Source organism: Poecilia latipinna, unplaced genomic scaffold (genome assembly GCF_001443285.1).
Source record: "Poecilia latipinna isolate Pla-1442-1.1 unplaced genomic scaffold, P_latipinna-1.0 Scaffold1112, whole genome shotgun sequence".
In the NCBI taxonomy this organism is placed as follows: Eukaryota; Metazoa; Chordata; class Actinopteri; order Cyprinodontiformes; family Poeciliidae; genus Poecilia; species Poecilia latipinna.
Window position 1 is genome coordinate 72,384 of NW_015113728.1, and position 16,682 is coordinate 89,065.

Consider the following 16,682-nt stretch of genomic DNA (forward strand, 5'->3'; position numbering starts at 1 on the left):
GTTTAGTGTTAGATTCTTTTCCTAGTTTCCGATGTACTCTCCCTCGCCCCTTGCTGCTACTCTCTCTCTCTCTTTCTCTCCAGTCTGCCCTCTGCTCTCTCACCTCCATTAACTAACCTGCCCAGGTCCTTTGTTTAAGCATTCGCTCTCCCAGTAGTTGTGTCTCTTCTCCTATCACTCCTTGCTCCACTCCCTGCCCCACTTCAACATCAACACAAAAATGACAGGAAACAGCCACTAACTAAACACCAACTAACACAACTGATGAAAGGTTATAAAATTAATTTCATACTCTTTACTCTTCAATATGTATTTCTTAGGGTGCATTCACACCAGCTCTATTTTGTTCACTTTAGTTGAACCGTAGTTTGTTTGCCTAGAAAGTCCGGTTCACACAGGGAGGTGTGAATGCCCAACCGATCTCTGACGCGAACCAAAAAAGTGAACTTTGGTCCACCTAAAACACCCAGGCCTCTTTGCAGTTCGAATGTATATGTGGATGCAGACTAAAGTGCAAGGCATTCTGGGTAAAAACAACCAAAACAAACATTCTGGGCTAGCACCAGAAGGAAAAAATGGCTCATGGTCTTTTACCAAAAACTAAAGTCAAGATTTTAGTGGAGTGCCACTAAAATCTGACGACACTCGATTTTTGTTTACATTTTGCGAAGAAGGAAGTTGCACTCGGCGTGTTCTTCAGAGGTTTTCGTGTCATTTTCTTGAGTGGTTCTTGGCGCAGCGCCACCTCAGACAAGGAGGGGAACAGGTTTGTTTTTCAAAGGGTTTGGTTCGTTTGACACAATACAGTGAAATTGTAGCAAATGTTGCAGGTTTGATCTGCAGTGGAACCGAGTCTACCGGACTATCAGCTGTGACAACATCCTTAATCTGCGTTTCCTCTTCCTGCAGGCAAAGGCTTGACCTCATGCGAGAGATGTACGACCGTGCTGCTGATGTGCCCAACAATACCACAGAGGAGAGTGAAAGTGTCATGACAGGAGGCGACCCTTTTTACGATCGCTTCCCATGGTTCCGCCTGGTTGGCAGGTAAACACCGAGCATCATCCACTTCATACTGTAAGAGATGCAGGACAGCGTTTCTCATTAGCTTGTTCCAATGATTGTTGACCACGTTTGTTTACTAAGACCACTGAACATAGATGGCTACCTTCATTCTGTCTACTGTTTGAGTTGACCAGTATAGTTTATTTTTTATGTTTTATTGGACATTAATAAACTGATTTTGAGGCATCTTTGATTTATATCTCTGGCTCATGGTCTAACACAGGGGCTCCAAGACTTTTTCATGTCATAGCCTCCCAAGCAGCATTAACTTCAGGGTGCAAATCAGCAGCCAATGCTGCAAAATGCCTAAAGTAAAATCATAGTCTAGAATTGTTTTTGCCCCCTCACTTTTATTGATTCGTTTAGCATAAATGCTGCCTTTTACCTTCTGATTCTTGTTGGCCCTGAGTTTTCTTGAGGACTTTTTGCAGCAGTTTTTCTGCACAGCAGGGTTGCTGGATGGTCCCTTCGGTGTTTCTCGTCAGAAGCTTTTTCATTTTCCGCTTGCTATGCTAGCTTGTGGAGCAAAACATCTTGATAAATTTGACTGGTAGCCAATCAGAAAGATGAGCACTACAAATAACATTTCAATCTATTATGTTATGTTTTGTAAAAATGATTGAAAAACAGATTGCCCCACATCCCCGCCCAAACAAAATTGGTGTCAAATGTTTTTGCTGCGTTTTGTGCAGCAAAATGTTTTGTTGTGCTGGCATCATTTTTAAGATTCTAATGAAAGTTTCTGGAGGTCATAGAAGGTCAACCAGCCCCTCCCACATTTGTGAAATCAAACAAATTTGGTGGCAATCAATTGCGCTACGTTTGTGTTACGTTTGTGCTGCTAAAACATTTTCCTCCACAAACATAACACAAACAATGAACACCAATTTTATTTGATTTGGGTAACATGGAGTGGCTGGTTGAACTTTTAACATTTAAACTTTCAAAATAAAAAAAATCACAGACCAGTAAAAATGTAGCACAGCTGATTAACACCAAATTCGTTTGATGTGATGAAGATGTTGGGGCTGGGGGTGGGGGGGACAACTTCACTTAGGGACCATGGCCTCCACTTTGAAAAAAAAAAAAAAAAAGTCTAACCCACAGACATCTTGCTACGCAGACACACACTTCCTTCCCCCCCTATTTAGTTTACTGCTGGGAAACACTTTTCCCATGTCTCTCTTCTATGTCTCAACATTTAGTCTCAATCTGTTTCCCTCCAGTCCATATGTATTCCAATGTGTGCTTTCTATCTAACTGTACTAACCTAGTTCCCATGTTTCTGGCTGCACCAGAAATCCCATTTTCAACACATGCATGAGCGAGCGCATGAGTGACCCCACCCCATCCCCGACCCTTTCCACCTCTGAAATTACTGAGCTGGCTGACTCGCAGAGGGAGGGTCGAGGGGAGGAGGAGGAGTTGGAGGAGTTGGACGACCTGGATGATGATATCTTTTTGGACGACCCGTGCTCCGAGCTCGGGCCAGATGATGATGATGATGATGATGATGATGATGATGTTGGAGGGCTCTGCCAAGGCTCCAGCGAAGGCCTGGACCCCTTTTACGACCGCTCTCCATTATTCAGTGTAGTGGGAAGGTTGGTGAGGTTTCAGGAGCATGCTGGCGGAGGAAACTAGCTCTTTCACACTGAGATGCTGGATTTTGTTCCTCCGATTCGCATCGAGAGAAACGAAGCGCACATTTAAGAGAGTTTTATCCACAACAAGGATGTTTAATGGGTAGTTTAGTTTGCGTTTTACATGGTAGCATCAAACCATCAAACTGAATTTCTCTTAGTTTGCATATTTTGCTGTAATTTCACTTCCCAGGTATGAGAGGAAAGCTGCATCTTTGATGTCAACTTAGAGGTGACACATTTAAAACAATCACTGCAAAAACACAACATCTTACCAAGTATTTTTGTTCTTGTTTCTTGTTAAAATATCATAGTGCATTTGAAATAAGACAAAACTAACTTACTAGTAACATTTGAGCAAGTTATAGGAGCTTATTCTAAGCACATAATCTCTTAAAATTGATGAAGAAGTTTTAGTTCCATTGGCAGATTATTTCATTTGAACAAGACATTTTTCCCATGTTATAAGTGAACTCTGAGAGTAAGATAATCTTTTTCATCAATATTAAGGAATTATTGACTGTAAACAAGCTGCTATATCTTGCTGAAAAGTGACGTTTAAATTTAATTTTGTCTCATTTCAAGTGTAATAAGACATTTGCTCTAGAAACTAGACCACAAATATTTGGTAAGATTTTATGCTTTTGCAGTTCAGAGCTTCATGACTGGTGTTTTCTTTGCTCACTTTTTTTTAACACCCCCTGGTTGTTTAACGTTGAAAGGCAAACAAGCTTTTGAATATATTTTTTATGTTATTATGTTCTTGTCTTAGTTTTCATTGTTCTAGTCTTTCTGAAATTGGAACCAGAAATATTTGCAAATCTCTCTCCACACTGAACATATGAAGCTACTTCTGAATGGACAGTTCCTGGTTTCAATATTTTATATGTATTTACATTTTTATGCTCGTTATTTTCTTCTTCTTCTTTTTTTTTTTTTTTGCTTTGTTGAAATAAAAATATTTTAATACTTCTGGAAACAGGTTTTTAAGCTAAAACCAAGGTTACTTTAGTTGAAGAAATATTGTTAAATGACTCATTGAAGTGTCTTTATCTTACAAGCAGTTCTGTGAAAAAAATTCACTTATAGCAAGACATTTTTCAATGTTATAAGGAAAATAATCTCCCAGTGGAACTAGTACCTTTTCATCAGTATTAAGGAATTCTTGACTTAAAATGAGCTCCTCTGAAGTATTTTAGTATTCAGCAAGAAAAGTGTACTAAGATATTTGCACTAGAAACTAGACCAAACGTACTTGGTAAGATTTCATATTTTTGCAGCGAAAAGCATAAAAACCAGCAGACACCTTGAAGCACTGTGCTGCTAAATAAAAAGCTGAGGTTTGTGGCAGAGGCATGAATGTGAACGACTTACCGAAGCAGCTGAGTCATGGCGATTATTAAGGTCTGATCTGATTAGCATTACAAAGGGATCCACAGAGAATTGTTCTGTTCCTGTTGGAAGTGATGCATTTGAGCAAGCCACGTTATATGAGCAAGAAACACTCAAAAATCTCAAGATGAAAGAGCTGGTTTCTACTGCAGCTGTCTCTTTTAGGCATGCCAGAGCACACATGTTTTTAGTTTGACCTTTTTTTTTTTTTCTTTTTTTTTTTGGCAACTTTAACTTGAACACATCTAACGATGAACTCCTATTTTGTACAAAACACCACTTTTACTTTTGCCCAGGTGGTGCACTTTGATTTTGGATGTCATTCGTTGTTTTTTTTTTTTTGGTGTAGCACACTATTTATCAAGCTGTTGGCAGTTTTTATTCAAGCTGAGTCATGTTGCGTTCTGTTCCATTTGCTTTTGATTCCTTTGAGTCGACAACTGGAAAGCATTTTTGTTGACCTTTTTTTTTGTCCTGAGCATGCCTTATTTGCACCTCACCAATCTTGTCATGAGTCTCCACCCCTAAGTGTCTATCCCCCCCGCACCCAACCCTCTGGCTTGTGGAAAATGTGACCTTTGAGTCACAGATCTTATATTGCACTTTGAAACAAGATGGCGACAAACGTTTAAAAACATTTATACTCCTGAGAAATTTGGCCCATAAATCTTTTTAGACATGCGGTGCCTTTCAAAAGTTTTCATACCTCTTGAACTTTTTCGCATTTTGTTAAGTTAACTAAAAAAAAGAAATAAAATTGTGTTTTAGCAGATTTAATGTGATAGAACTAATAATAAACTGGAAGTTGATGTTTTGTTTATTATTTACAAATATAATTTTAAAAACAAAAAATTCTATCACACTAAAATTCCCCCCAAAACACATGAAAATGTTCAAGGTTATCAATACTTTATCAAGGCAACTGTAATGCAGAGTGACTTAAGTGCCAACTCTGAGTATTTAAATCTTATTTTAAATCATAAATTAGTTTCACGATTACATTTGACTTACCTTAGTTGTACAAAAACAAAATTAAATCCTTAAAATCGTTGCTTTCTGCAGTGAGTGCACAACTCCTGATCATAAATTTGATATATTTTTTCAGATCTAAAGTTACTCTTGCACACATGCTCCTAAGCCTCGCCAAGGCTTCATTCGTATTAAAAGCAACAAGGAATACTGCATGCAGGCCATAACTGTCTTAACATATTAGCTTCTTAATAAAGGAAGAAACACCCTTAACGCAGCAATAGTAAAGGGCAACCATGGCCATCGCAAGAGCAATCCCAGCTTCTGTTTGGTTGCTTCGCAGCTCTGTGTTCTGTTGTCCTGCCCGGTGGAGATGTACTAAATGTCAACCGTCTCTTTCTCCTCCCCATGTCTGCTTGTGTTTTAATGTTTTGCCTGTTTTTTTTTCTTTCTTTATTTTCATTCACCGCGCAGGGCTTTCGTCTATCTGAGCAACCTGCTGTACCCGGTTCCTCTGGTGCACCGCGTGGCCATCGTCAGCGAGAAAGGAGAGGTGAAGGGCTTCCTGCGCGTGGCCGTTCAGGCCATATCAGGTAAGGCCCAGACCCGCCGTCTTGCCGTCGCTCGCCTCCGTCGGCGTGAAGCGGCTGAAAAGACACGCTGGGTGCGACTTCTGGAGGGAATGAAGTGAAGGTGCTCTCTGTTTCCCTCCAGCCGACGAGGAAGCTCCCGACTACGGCTCCGGCGTGAGACAGTCGGGCACGGCCAAAATCTCCTTTGAGGATCAGCAGTACGAGAAGGTAGGGAGGAAAAAATGTATGATGCCATTGTTTTAGCTAATGTAACAATTATTCTGCTGATTAACTGATTAATTGGATATTTTTCATATAATCCATAATAAATACATTAAAATTAAATTATTTTTTAAATAAGAAAACAAACATTTGTAGCAAATGATGCATCTGCAGCTAAAAAAATACTTTTAAACTCAACATATGAAAAGTTTAATTCAGTTCACTTATGTAGCACAAATTCACAATTAAAAAACATAATTTCATTTCAGTCACTCATACATTCTAATTGATCCTACTTGTCAAGCGTAACAGTATGCTCAATTAATTATTCCAGGTTTCTATGTAAGGAAACTTTAAATAGAAACTCGGGAAGCTTTTTCTGCTGGACTTAACAACAAATGGGATTTAATGTGACAGAGCAACACAAAGTAATGTCTAATGGTGAAGTGAAAGGAAAGCAATACGTGACTTTCACAGTATTCCCCCAAAAAGTGGGAAAAGTATGATCTGCCTTTGGGTTTACCCCTCTTTTATTGTAATGCTCTAAATAAAAACAAAATCAACCAGTTGTTTTCACAAGTCACCTCATGAGTAACATTGGGACATTTGAACAAGGAGCAGTGATGCTTTTTTAAAGCCGGTGTCCTTACTGAGTGCTGTGTTCTGGATCTCATGTGTTCAGTTCCAGTCGGAGTCGTGCTCTGTCGGAGTTGGACTGAGCCGCACAGGGGTTTCTCAGGAAGAGCTTCGGATCGTGGAGGGGGAAGGCCAAAATGCTGAAATGAGCCCGTCAGCAGACGAGGTCAACAACAACACATGTGCGGGTAACCATGTCTTATGAGTGAATGGATGGCTTATTCCTCTGGGTGCTTGTGAGTGATGTTTTCTTTTGCTTATGAGAGAAATACTGGAGCCGCTGTGTCCAGTGCTTTCAGAGGATATAAACTCAACCTAAAGAATTTAATTCAAGTCCATTTTTTGTTTTTTTTCTATTCACATCAGCTGGTGCAGACGAGTTGGAGAATCCAGTGAAGGCGGGTCCAGATGCAGCTTTAGATGCAACTTTGGAGCACCTGAAAATTGGAAACATTTTCACCTTCAGGGTGACTGTCCTGCAGGCCTCCAGCATTTCTGCTGAATATGCTGACATCTTCTGTCAGTTTAAGTAAGTCAGTGTCCATCCAAAGTAAATGCCCTAATTAGCCTTTATTCCTCCTTTATTTGTTTTTCATTTGTTACCATTTTTTATTTCAGTTTCATCCATCGGCATGATGAGGCCTTCTCTACGGAGCCGCTGAAAAACACCGGCCACGGGCCTCCTCTGGGCTTCTACCACGTGCAGAATGTAAGAGACAAATCATGAACTAACACTATTTTCTGGTTTTATTACAACTACATATGGAACACTGCTTGTTTTGTTGTTTGTGTAGATTGCTGTTGAAGTGACCAAGTCCTTTGTGGACTACATAAAGACTCAACCGATTGTCTTTGAGGTGTTTGGACACTACCAGAAACAACCGTTTCTTCCTCTGTGTAAAGACATCATCAGGTGAGACGCCTGGTCACACATGCAGGGTTCGTACAGGCCCTTGGAAAGAGCTTCATTTCTGTGTAAAGTCCTTGAAAATGCTCGGTATTCGAACTGTATAGTTTTGTAATAAAGTGCAATCTAACTTTTGATTAAGACGAAATCTGGAAAACCTTACTTACCAAATACAAAGACACAAACATATTTTTAAATCACAATCTAAAGTTAAATCCGTCCAAACTTTTCTTGTTTTAGATTAGTTAGAATTGCTATTATTTATTTGCCAAATGCCAGAAAATGTAGTGAGAACATATTTTAGAGATTTTTTGTGACATTATTTATATTTTGTTTAAGCATTTCATTTGAGCAGGGAGTTAATTTACCTGAATATGACTTGTTTGGATTGTTTCAGCGTTATGAATATTGTTTATTTCTAATGGCTCGTTGACATTACTGATCTGTGTGATGAAATAAAGGTTGGTTTATATTTCACATGTTAATTAAACATTATTTAAATTGTGGGACTTTTTTTGTGAAATCAGTGTTTTGCTCTCGAACCAGTCAGGTGGACAGGTTGTTTGAGAGACATTTCAAAACATAACATTTTGTTCTATTTTAGTTTACCTAGAATACAATAACAAGACTATTACTAACAGTAATAAATGATATATAATGAATTGAAACTTGATATTTTAGTTCATTTTTGTTGTTTTATCTGCAAATGTGATGCTGGAAAAGCTTGAAAACTTACTTTGAAAACACAGATATATAGAAAATACGAGTCTGTTTTTTTTTATTTACATGTGACTGAATTGTTCCATCCAGTCCGCTTCACGCATGCAAAAGGCAATTTCCACAAGTGATGCCTCTTTCCAAACCAGGTAAGAAACTCCCAGCTGCTGTCGCTAGTTAGTTGTTGGTCATTTTATGTTGCTTTCGCATCTTTTGTACGTCGTCCGTTTGCAAGTCGTGACATCTTAGCTTCATGTTGTTGGGTGTGAGCAGTGGACTCTGACGACTCGTCCAATCGGGAGAAGTCCCTGGACCTGATCCGATACCTGGTCCCTGACGTGTTCAATGGGGTGCTGGTGGACTCGCTGTCGGGCCACGCCCTGTCCGCTGCTGGCTTGGCCGCTTCCTTCCTGCTGGAAGCAAACGAGCGAGCTCAGCTGCCAGCCCCGCCCGTCTCTATCTGTTCAGTTATTAAAGCTCAGAAACCCGGTTGGTTCATGCTGTCAGATCCAACAGAATCCTGCAACCGGAACCTTTTTTTCCTCATATTAACAGAAATAATTAGGGTTTTTTTCTAATGACATTTTATTGTTTATATAAATTCTGCTAATACATAAATATTTTGGTAAATTGAAATTATATTAAAAGTGTTCCTGCTTTAGGATTCTGCATTTGGATTGGCTCTCTGGTGCTGTGTGTGTGTCTGTTAGCCTCTGTGGTGAACCCTTGCACTTCCTTATGTAAATTTCTCTTCAACTTCATCATTCTGCCTTCTATCCTTAAAAATACTGTCACTTTACTATGTAGCGGCATGGTTATGATATTGCATATTCTGCTTTTCGAATATAAAGTAGAAATTCAAATCTCATAGCAATGTGAAATTCCTAAAAATAAATGTAATGGGACAAAAACTGAGATAACAACTTCAGAAAAATACAAGTAGAAACATTTGGCAGACATGTCAGCATCCTTTCAACAATTTTGTCACATTTTCATCTATTTTATTAGGATTTTATGTGATTTGTTCACAGAAGAAAATAAAATTGGGTTGTGGTAGAACCATCACACAAAATTCTTCAATGCAAAATGAAAACTGCTAAAGAAAAGCTTACACTTTTCAGTTTTTTATTTCTGTTCACCCCCCAAGTTAATATTTGTAGCACCACCTTAACAGCTGCAGACTAAACTTTTGCCTATTCTTTGCATAATCACTGAAGCTCAGTCAGATTCCTTATAAAGTCCTTCAAAGCACTTGATATTCAAACTGCACAGTTTTGTAATAAAGTGCATTTGCTTAAAAGCCTAAATTTGGAAAACAATATTTACAGTTGAAGGCACGTAGCAGGAACATTTTTCTCGCTAAGTGAACACATGGAAAGCATCTGTGATCTTCGGTTTTCAATTCTTTTCTCAAATTCTGAGTTGGATTAAAATCTCTACTTTCACTTTGTCATTTTAGCCTATAAATTTACTCGACTCGTCCACTTGCTAGCTGAATGGCTTAATTGGTTTGTGCCAAACAACAAACAGCTCTTTTCAGTGGCTTTCTGCCTGACTTACTGAGGACAAATTACACCTGATCAGTTGAATTTTGATGGCAGCTGGTTCCTCTGGATTTTACTTTGGTGTGAAGTGACGTGAATATAAATGCACATCACACTTGTGCATGTGAACTTATTTTGAGTGAGTTTTTCAGGTTGATCTCAGTAAGTAAGAGAGACGCAGTCAGTTTCCAATCTGTCTGAATATTCAACTCTTTTGGTAAAAGTTAAGGGAAAGGTACAATTAATTCCCTGTGCCTTTAGCACATTGGGAATGACCAAAAAGCATTATTACACATGGATTTATTAGCATTGAGCTTTAAGTAAAAGCTATAAAGTTGCTTATGAATATTTTTCTAGAAAAGGTGCTCTGTCTCTCCAAAACTGTACTTTCTTCCTGCACCGGATTTCCTTTCATCTGCCCGTTCTCTCTCCTTCGTAGGCTAGCTTATAGCTGTATGTTCTCACCTCACCATGCTTTTTCTCACATAACATTTTGAAACATGTTTCGACTTAGTGCCTGCCACCAAGCTGAAGGCGATGATGCGTCCCCAGGCGGGCCCCCGCCACTGTAAATATGATCTGATGGTGTTCTTTGAGATCTGCGAGCTTGAGGCCAACGGAGAGTGAGTCCAGCAGATATTTGAAATTGAAATATTTGAATAAGATTTACTGTCCATTAATTCTTGTTTGTAAATTTGGTTTTTCCAAGTTACATCCCTGCAGTCGTAGACCACAGAGGAGGCTTGCCATGCCAGGGTACATTCCTACTGCACCAGGTGTGGTCGCACCGTGAGAACATAGAAATGCCTATATATTCAAAGGAAACAAAGACCTGTTGAACAAAACCATGAATCCCTTCGTTCCGTGCTTTACTCCAGGGCCTCCAGAGGAGAATAGCTGTCACCATCGTGCACGAGTCTGCTGGAGACATAGAGTGGACCGACGTCCGAGAGCTAGTTGTGGGTAAGTTTATCTTCCAGGTTTCTTTAACCTGAAGCAGTTCATCAGGAATGTGCAGGAACAGTTTTCACAAATACACGTGTGCTTTGTCAGGGCGTTTACGCAACACCCTGGAAGCCGACGAGACCGTCATCGACCCGAACATACTCTCACTTAATATCTTATCTGCTGGTTATGTCAAGCCCCTGCAGGATGACAGGTATGTGTAGCTAGAGACCTTAAGTACACATAAATCACTTTTGAAGAGCAACCTTTCTATTAAAGCTTCAAAACAGATAATATGCTTGATATATAGTATCACTGCACTTTGGCTGAACCTACAAATCACTGTACTTTTTGACTTTTTGGTCTTTGTTTTAACTTCTCTTAAGCTGCTCATGCAGCTTATGCACTGCAGTAAGCCACAGAGCATTGCATGTCCAAAACAGAAGCACGGCACAAAAAAAAGTTTATTATTCTGTCTGCATGAGTTAGCTTGCATTACTACAGCTTTTTTAAAAAGGGACTAAACTTCCAGCCTCAGCAGAAACAGTAGACGATTACCCTGAACCAAGCTGGCTGCGTGACCCTCCCTGGTGTTGAATTGTGCCTCATCATCGCACCTACATGTAGCACCTCTCTGTGTTTGTCAGGTTTTCTGTTGTGTCTCAATTATGTATCTATTAAACTCAAGCTGTGTAGTGAACATCGTAATACCACAAATCCTTATGTAACTTTTATAGAAAAATATTTTTTACATATTTGATAAATTATCATTATGTTGCGTAAAAGACAGATATATGGAAAAGAAAGAAAGCCTGCCACAAATGCCATCAAAGACAACCTACAACAGTTTTCCTGGAGCAGTAGTTGTTTTTCCACCATTAGCAAGTTGAGCATATGGGAGGTTGATTGACAGCACTAAGACCCTCCTCCTGGCTCTGATTGGTTGATTCTGACCGGAAGCGGTGCATTTTTTCACAGCACATTAGTTAGTTGCTCTGGGAGGAGGTGGAGGAGCTCAATTTTTTCACAGATTCTCTGTTTGATGCCATTTTGTCACGACATGGTGATAGTTTTAATAAACATTGAAAAGGCTTATTTTTGTAATAGTTATATAATGCAACTTTAACAAGCATTTATATTTGTAATTTAAAGTAAAAATATTAATTCAATCTTTAGTGCTTTTAAACTAAAAATTTGTCTTTCGAACAAAACCAGTTTAATGTAGATTGCCTAAAAATATCTTAAGACATTTGCTTTAGATTAAATGCTGTGTTCTGTGAACGGAGCATTCCACCATCACATCATCTAACACTGTGTTGAATCCTGGCATTCAAGGACTAGGAGTTATTATTATGTTAATATGTGGTGATGCTTTTTCATAATCAACTATACTTTATAGAGAAATCCAGGTGCTTTAATGAGCATATAAGTATTCATATGTGATTTACGGCCACAAGAGGGCAGCAGATATCTCTAAGGAGTGCCTACAGTGAGAGTTTGTCCCTTTTGATACATTTTTACTACGACAAATGCAGGAACTGTCAGCATTAAAACTGATCTGAATAAAGTATAGATTTTAACACAATGAGAAGCAAAAAGCTCCAGAGCTGTGTCTACATCTCTTTCACAATTTGAAATAATTATTTTTTATATTAACAAATAACTAACCTTATTGTTCATTTATGTGGATCAGATAAATCTTAAATTATACACATTTTTTTTTTTTTAAAAGCAAATATTACATTTTCAGAATTATTCCCTCTGGCAGGATAGAAGACAAGGACACATTAGAGAGAAAAAAAATTTGTGAGTGATAGGAAAAATGACTGACCTTTTAAATAAATGTATTTTTTAACTCCTTAATCTCTCAGCGTCCAAAAGAAAAGTAAAAGAAAAATCACTAAAACTAAGATATATATATATATATATATATATATATATATATATATATATATATATAGATGAAAACAAATAAATGAAATAAAGTAGTTTAAATGAGAAGTTTGGGTTGGAAACAAGGGTCATCACAGTCCTTACCAGAGCTTTTAATTTATAGTTCTCAGGCTTGGTTTAATTTTGGTGATTTAAAACTGCACTTGAGATTCCACTTGTTGTCTTGTTTGGATAAAAATCAAAGTACAAATGAATGCTAACATTTTCTCCCCTCAGTCCACTAACAGAATGTTGTTCTTTTGTTTTTTTGTTTTGTTTTGTTTTGTTTTGTTTTGCTCTGCAGACAGTTTCTTGATTCGGACATGCCTAGGTATATTATTTGCCTCTGTTTTCATGATCTTAAGTTACACCTACACCATATCTCTCTAACCTTCTTAACACCCTCCCATCTCTCTAGTCGGCCTGTGATTTGGTTCCCTACCCGCCTGCTCTCTCTCATGACTCCCAGCAGTTTATATGTTCATTTTTGTGTCCTTCCGCTCATGAGGGGTGAAGGCTGCAACCCTGCATGTTCCCAGGTCTCTTGCTCTTGCTGTGCTTGGATGTGTGTTTGGGCCAGTGTTGGATGTTAGTCACTGTAGAAGGACAGGGTCTGCATGGCTCTGCTTTGCTTAACGTTCCAGGCTGTGTCTGTGCTGGAGGTGTCATAGGGCCAGAGTCAAACTGTCTCAACGTCAACTATTGCTCCAAGAAGCCTCTAACAGCACAGAGTCCAGAGGAAATATTTTTCTTTGGACAGTAAATATATGTTACAGTATTGCAAGCTTTCATAGCAACTTATTAAAAAAAATTCTGGTTGAGTGTAGATGCTAATTTACAGGTGCATCTCCTAAAGAATAAATTATTCATTCAGTAAATATACAGTAAAATTCATAGTGATCCATTAAAGGAGCAGTATGTATTTTCCAGACACATAGTGCCATTTTATCTGGTAAGCAACTATGTTAATTTCAGTTGTTAAAAAAATGCTATTTATATCAAATATGACTTCATTACATCACTCCTATTAACTCTTTAGCAACGTTTTCACCAGCAATGCACTGAAAAGTACCTGTTTTAACAAGCTCAGCTGACGTGTCGTTCCACCAGGTGTTTGCTAATTTCTGCTGACTAGTCTGAAGGAGCTGAGTGGGGGAGTTATGGGAGAAGGGCTGATCTGTGAGGTGGAAGCTCCGAAGCTTAACTGCAGCTCTGAGCAGAAGCTTTGTTCTTGAAGGCGGTGCTAGGTCCAACCAGGCGTTTTGCACAGGTGAATGGTTGCCATGGGAGATTGTTAAACATGCATGAAAGAATCGAGGCAAAACTCCATGTTTGTTAATGATGAGGGAAGAACATTATAACATGATGTAATTTTACATATTACTGCCCCTTTAAATACAGAGTGATATTTCAGGCATTTATTTTTTGTAATGTTGATTATTTCGGGTAACTGCTGAGTCCTATTGAGTGGCACAACAACAGGAAGTAGTTGACGGATGATGACGCCACGTTTTTAATGACTTATTGTGTGATCAAATGGATTCACGTGTGATTTTAATTGAGTTTCTTATTTAATAGAAACACCACTATTGTAAAATTATGTCTTTTCAATATTAATGTAATATTGACAAAGTTTCGCGCACGTGTGTAATGGAAACGCAGCTAACGTAAGTAATTAAATTACATAACAGTTTACCCTTTTTATGTGATGTAGGGAAATAAGTTACACTAGGGGTGTTAGAATTTATTGAGGTGCACTTGTATACTTCAGACTGAATCTGATATGTTCTCAAGCTCTTAACGTTTTTAAAAATCTGTTTCTACAGGAGGAGGACCTATCAGGTCCAATAGGGGGTGGTAGAAACCCACTTTTAAAATTGTGGAGTAAGCTGAGAAAAACTGTCTCTAGTTAATCCTGACATTGATGTCATAGTTTGACATCAGTACAATTATTTGGTTCCAGCGCCACACCGACCTCAGAACCCAGAGCGTTTCCCATCTCAGAACATAACAAGAACTCAAATCAACCACTAAGTAAATTCCTGTAACATGGATCGCATCAATTCCAATACATCAATATAGCTATTCAAACATAATCCTCTGAACCATTACCTCAGTAGCAGCCTTTTAGCCCAAATTGCTGCAATGTTGTGGATATATTTAAATGCTTCTTGTTACCTCGGGGAAACTCTGCCAAACGCCAGAAACAAACGCTTCTTAAATGTTCCGCCAGCAGCATGACTTCAGTGCTGGCTCCCACATTTTTTTTAGTGGGCAGTAAAAAAGCAGAGAAGCACACGATGGAGCGGCGCGAAAAAGGAAATTGCTTGCTTGTAGTGTGAGCGGACAGCTTTTCTACCATTTGGAATGTCACATGCGCTAATTACCGACTGGAGAAGGGGGAATCTCTGCACTCGGTCACCTCCCTGCCGTGTCCGCAGCACGGAGCTGTCATTACTCCAGAACAGTACGTGCCTGTTTGCTGTCTTCTGGGTGACACATTGTTCACTTCAACACGAGGTCATTTCAGTCCAAGAGTGGCCTAGGCTGAACATCTGAACCTCATGAAGAGCCTATTCAGCCGGCTTTTACGGCCTACAGAAAACACTGGTTTCCTTATACAATTCTTGCTTGGATAATCTTTTTTAGATTCGAGGCAGTCACCAGGCCGCGGGCCAAAGCAGTTACAGCTTTCAGCGTGTGTGTGATTATTTTCCCTTGAGGTAGACGGGTAAATTTGTGTACATTAGCGTACGGAGTAAATCAGCCGCGCAAGCAGAAAGCGGCTATGTTGTCGCTTGGGGTAAAAATGGCCACCGCGGTGGTCGTCCGGAGTGACGGATCAGCAGTGTCCGCAGGATTCAAGGAGTTCTGTAGGATTGTTATCATGATGAGAAAGACAAACACCATCCCAGCTACACAACTGCAAAGCCTCGACATACTTCCTAACTCTTACTTTCTATTCTTTTGCTGATTTCTCCTTTCTCACAGCATTTCCCTGGGAATTGACCATAGGTATTTCACTGCCCTGTCCCCCATTTTCTCTGTCCTCCTCTCATTCCTTCCTGTCTCTATGATCAAAACCCATTACTGCTTTCAATTGCTTTTCTGTGGTGCTTTGCTCAAAGTCCATCATCTGATTGTGTTGCATGCAAAAACAACTGTCATATGATGCAGTATGATGACATAGAGATGCTGTTTATACTGTCTGAATTTTTCTAAGATAGTTTTTATTCAATTAGTTATGATTGATAGTTATGACCTTGGTTTTTAAAGCAAAATTTCAGTGCATATTTTTTCATATGAAATACGTTTGTTCCTGAAATGTCTTTCTTTTTTCCATAGTCTTTTGTTTATACACATTAGACATTACAGACAGCATGTTTTACTAGAGATGCACCAATCAAAATAGGTAAAGGTCACACTGCAAAAACTCAAAATCTAAGTATTTTTGGTTTACCTTCTAGTGCAGATATCCAAGTACACTTGAAATAAGACAAAACTAAGTTACAAGTAACTTTTGTTTTAAGTTAGTTATTCCTTAATATTGATGAAAAAGTATTATTTATAGGTGAAACTATCTGTCTGCAAAGTACTTTTTCATCAATTTTAAGGAATTAATTTTAAACAAGCTCCTATTTCTTGCAGAAACCTTAACTGTAAGTTAGTATTGTCTTATTCTGTGTACTAAGATATTTGCACTAGAAACTAGTCCAAAAGTACTTGATAATATTTTGTTTTTGCAGTGAAATTTCGTCATTTTCTGTTAAATTAAAACCTGTCAAAAACCCGGTGGTTTTTTTTTTTTTTTTTGCATGGTATTTCCTTCAAAAATGACAGTAATCAGCCAAAACGGGAATCATAAAGACAAATGTAAAGGAAAATCATAAATATGTACAAGCCAGGAAAAATCCCTGATTGGTGCATCTCTGCTTCTTTATTTTTGTATATTAAAAGAAATGTCAGGTTTGACTGCCTATGCTTATGTATTTGTCCTGGACCGTCTCAGGACTTTTTACCGCTTTGAGGCTGCTTGGGACAGCTCGATGCACAACTCTCTGCTCCTGAACCGAGTCACGCCGTATGGAGAGAAGATCTACATGACCCTCTCGGCCTACTTGGAGGTACCGCACAGAGC

The 16,682-nt window shown here is 38.8% G+C and overlaps 1 protein-coding gene across 1 annotated transcript in view; it reads left to right on the forward strand.

Moving 5' to 3' along the window:
• kif1aa (kinesin family member 1Aa) overlaps window positions 1-16,682 on the forward strand; it is a 47,264-nt gene that overhangs the window by 24,980 nt on the left and 5,602 nt on the right. The window contains exons 24-40 of the mRNA XM_015052470.1: window positions 751-766; window positions 910-1,047; window positions 2,364-2,669; window positions 5,544-5,662; window positions 5,784-5,869; window positions 6,546-6,687; window positions 6,866-7,028; window positions 7,118-7,208; window positions 7,294-7,412; window positions 8,217-8,272; window positions 10,182-10,290; window positions 10,377-10,443; window positions 10,546-10,630; window positions 10,721-10,826; window positions 12,849-12,875; window positions 15,536-15,559; window positions 16,554-16,668. Of these exons, the coding sequence (XP_014907956.1) occupies window positions 751-766; window positions 910-1,047; window positions 2,364-2,669; window positions 5,544-5,662; window positions 5,784-5,869; window positions 6,546-6,687; window positions 6,866-7,028; window positions 7,118-7,208; window positions 7,294-7,412; window positions 8,217-8,272; window positions 10,182-10,290; window positions 10,377-10,443; window positions 10,546-10,630; window positions 10,721-10,826; window positions 12,849-12,875; window positions 15,536-15,559; window positions 16,554-16,668 (1,769 nt within the window). The remainder of the gene's footprint in view (window positions 1-750; window positions 767-909; window positions 1,048-2,363; window positions 2,670-5,543; window positions 5,663-5,783; window positions 5,870-6,545; window positions 6,688-6,865; window positions 7,029-7,117; window positions 7,209-7,293; window positions 7,413-8,216; window positions 8,273-10,181; window positions 10,291-10,376; window positions 10,444-10,545; window positions 10,631-10,720; window positions 10,827-12,848; window positions 12,876-15,535; window positions 15,560-16,553; window positions 16,669-16,682) is intronic.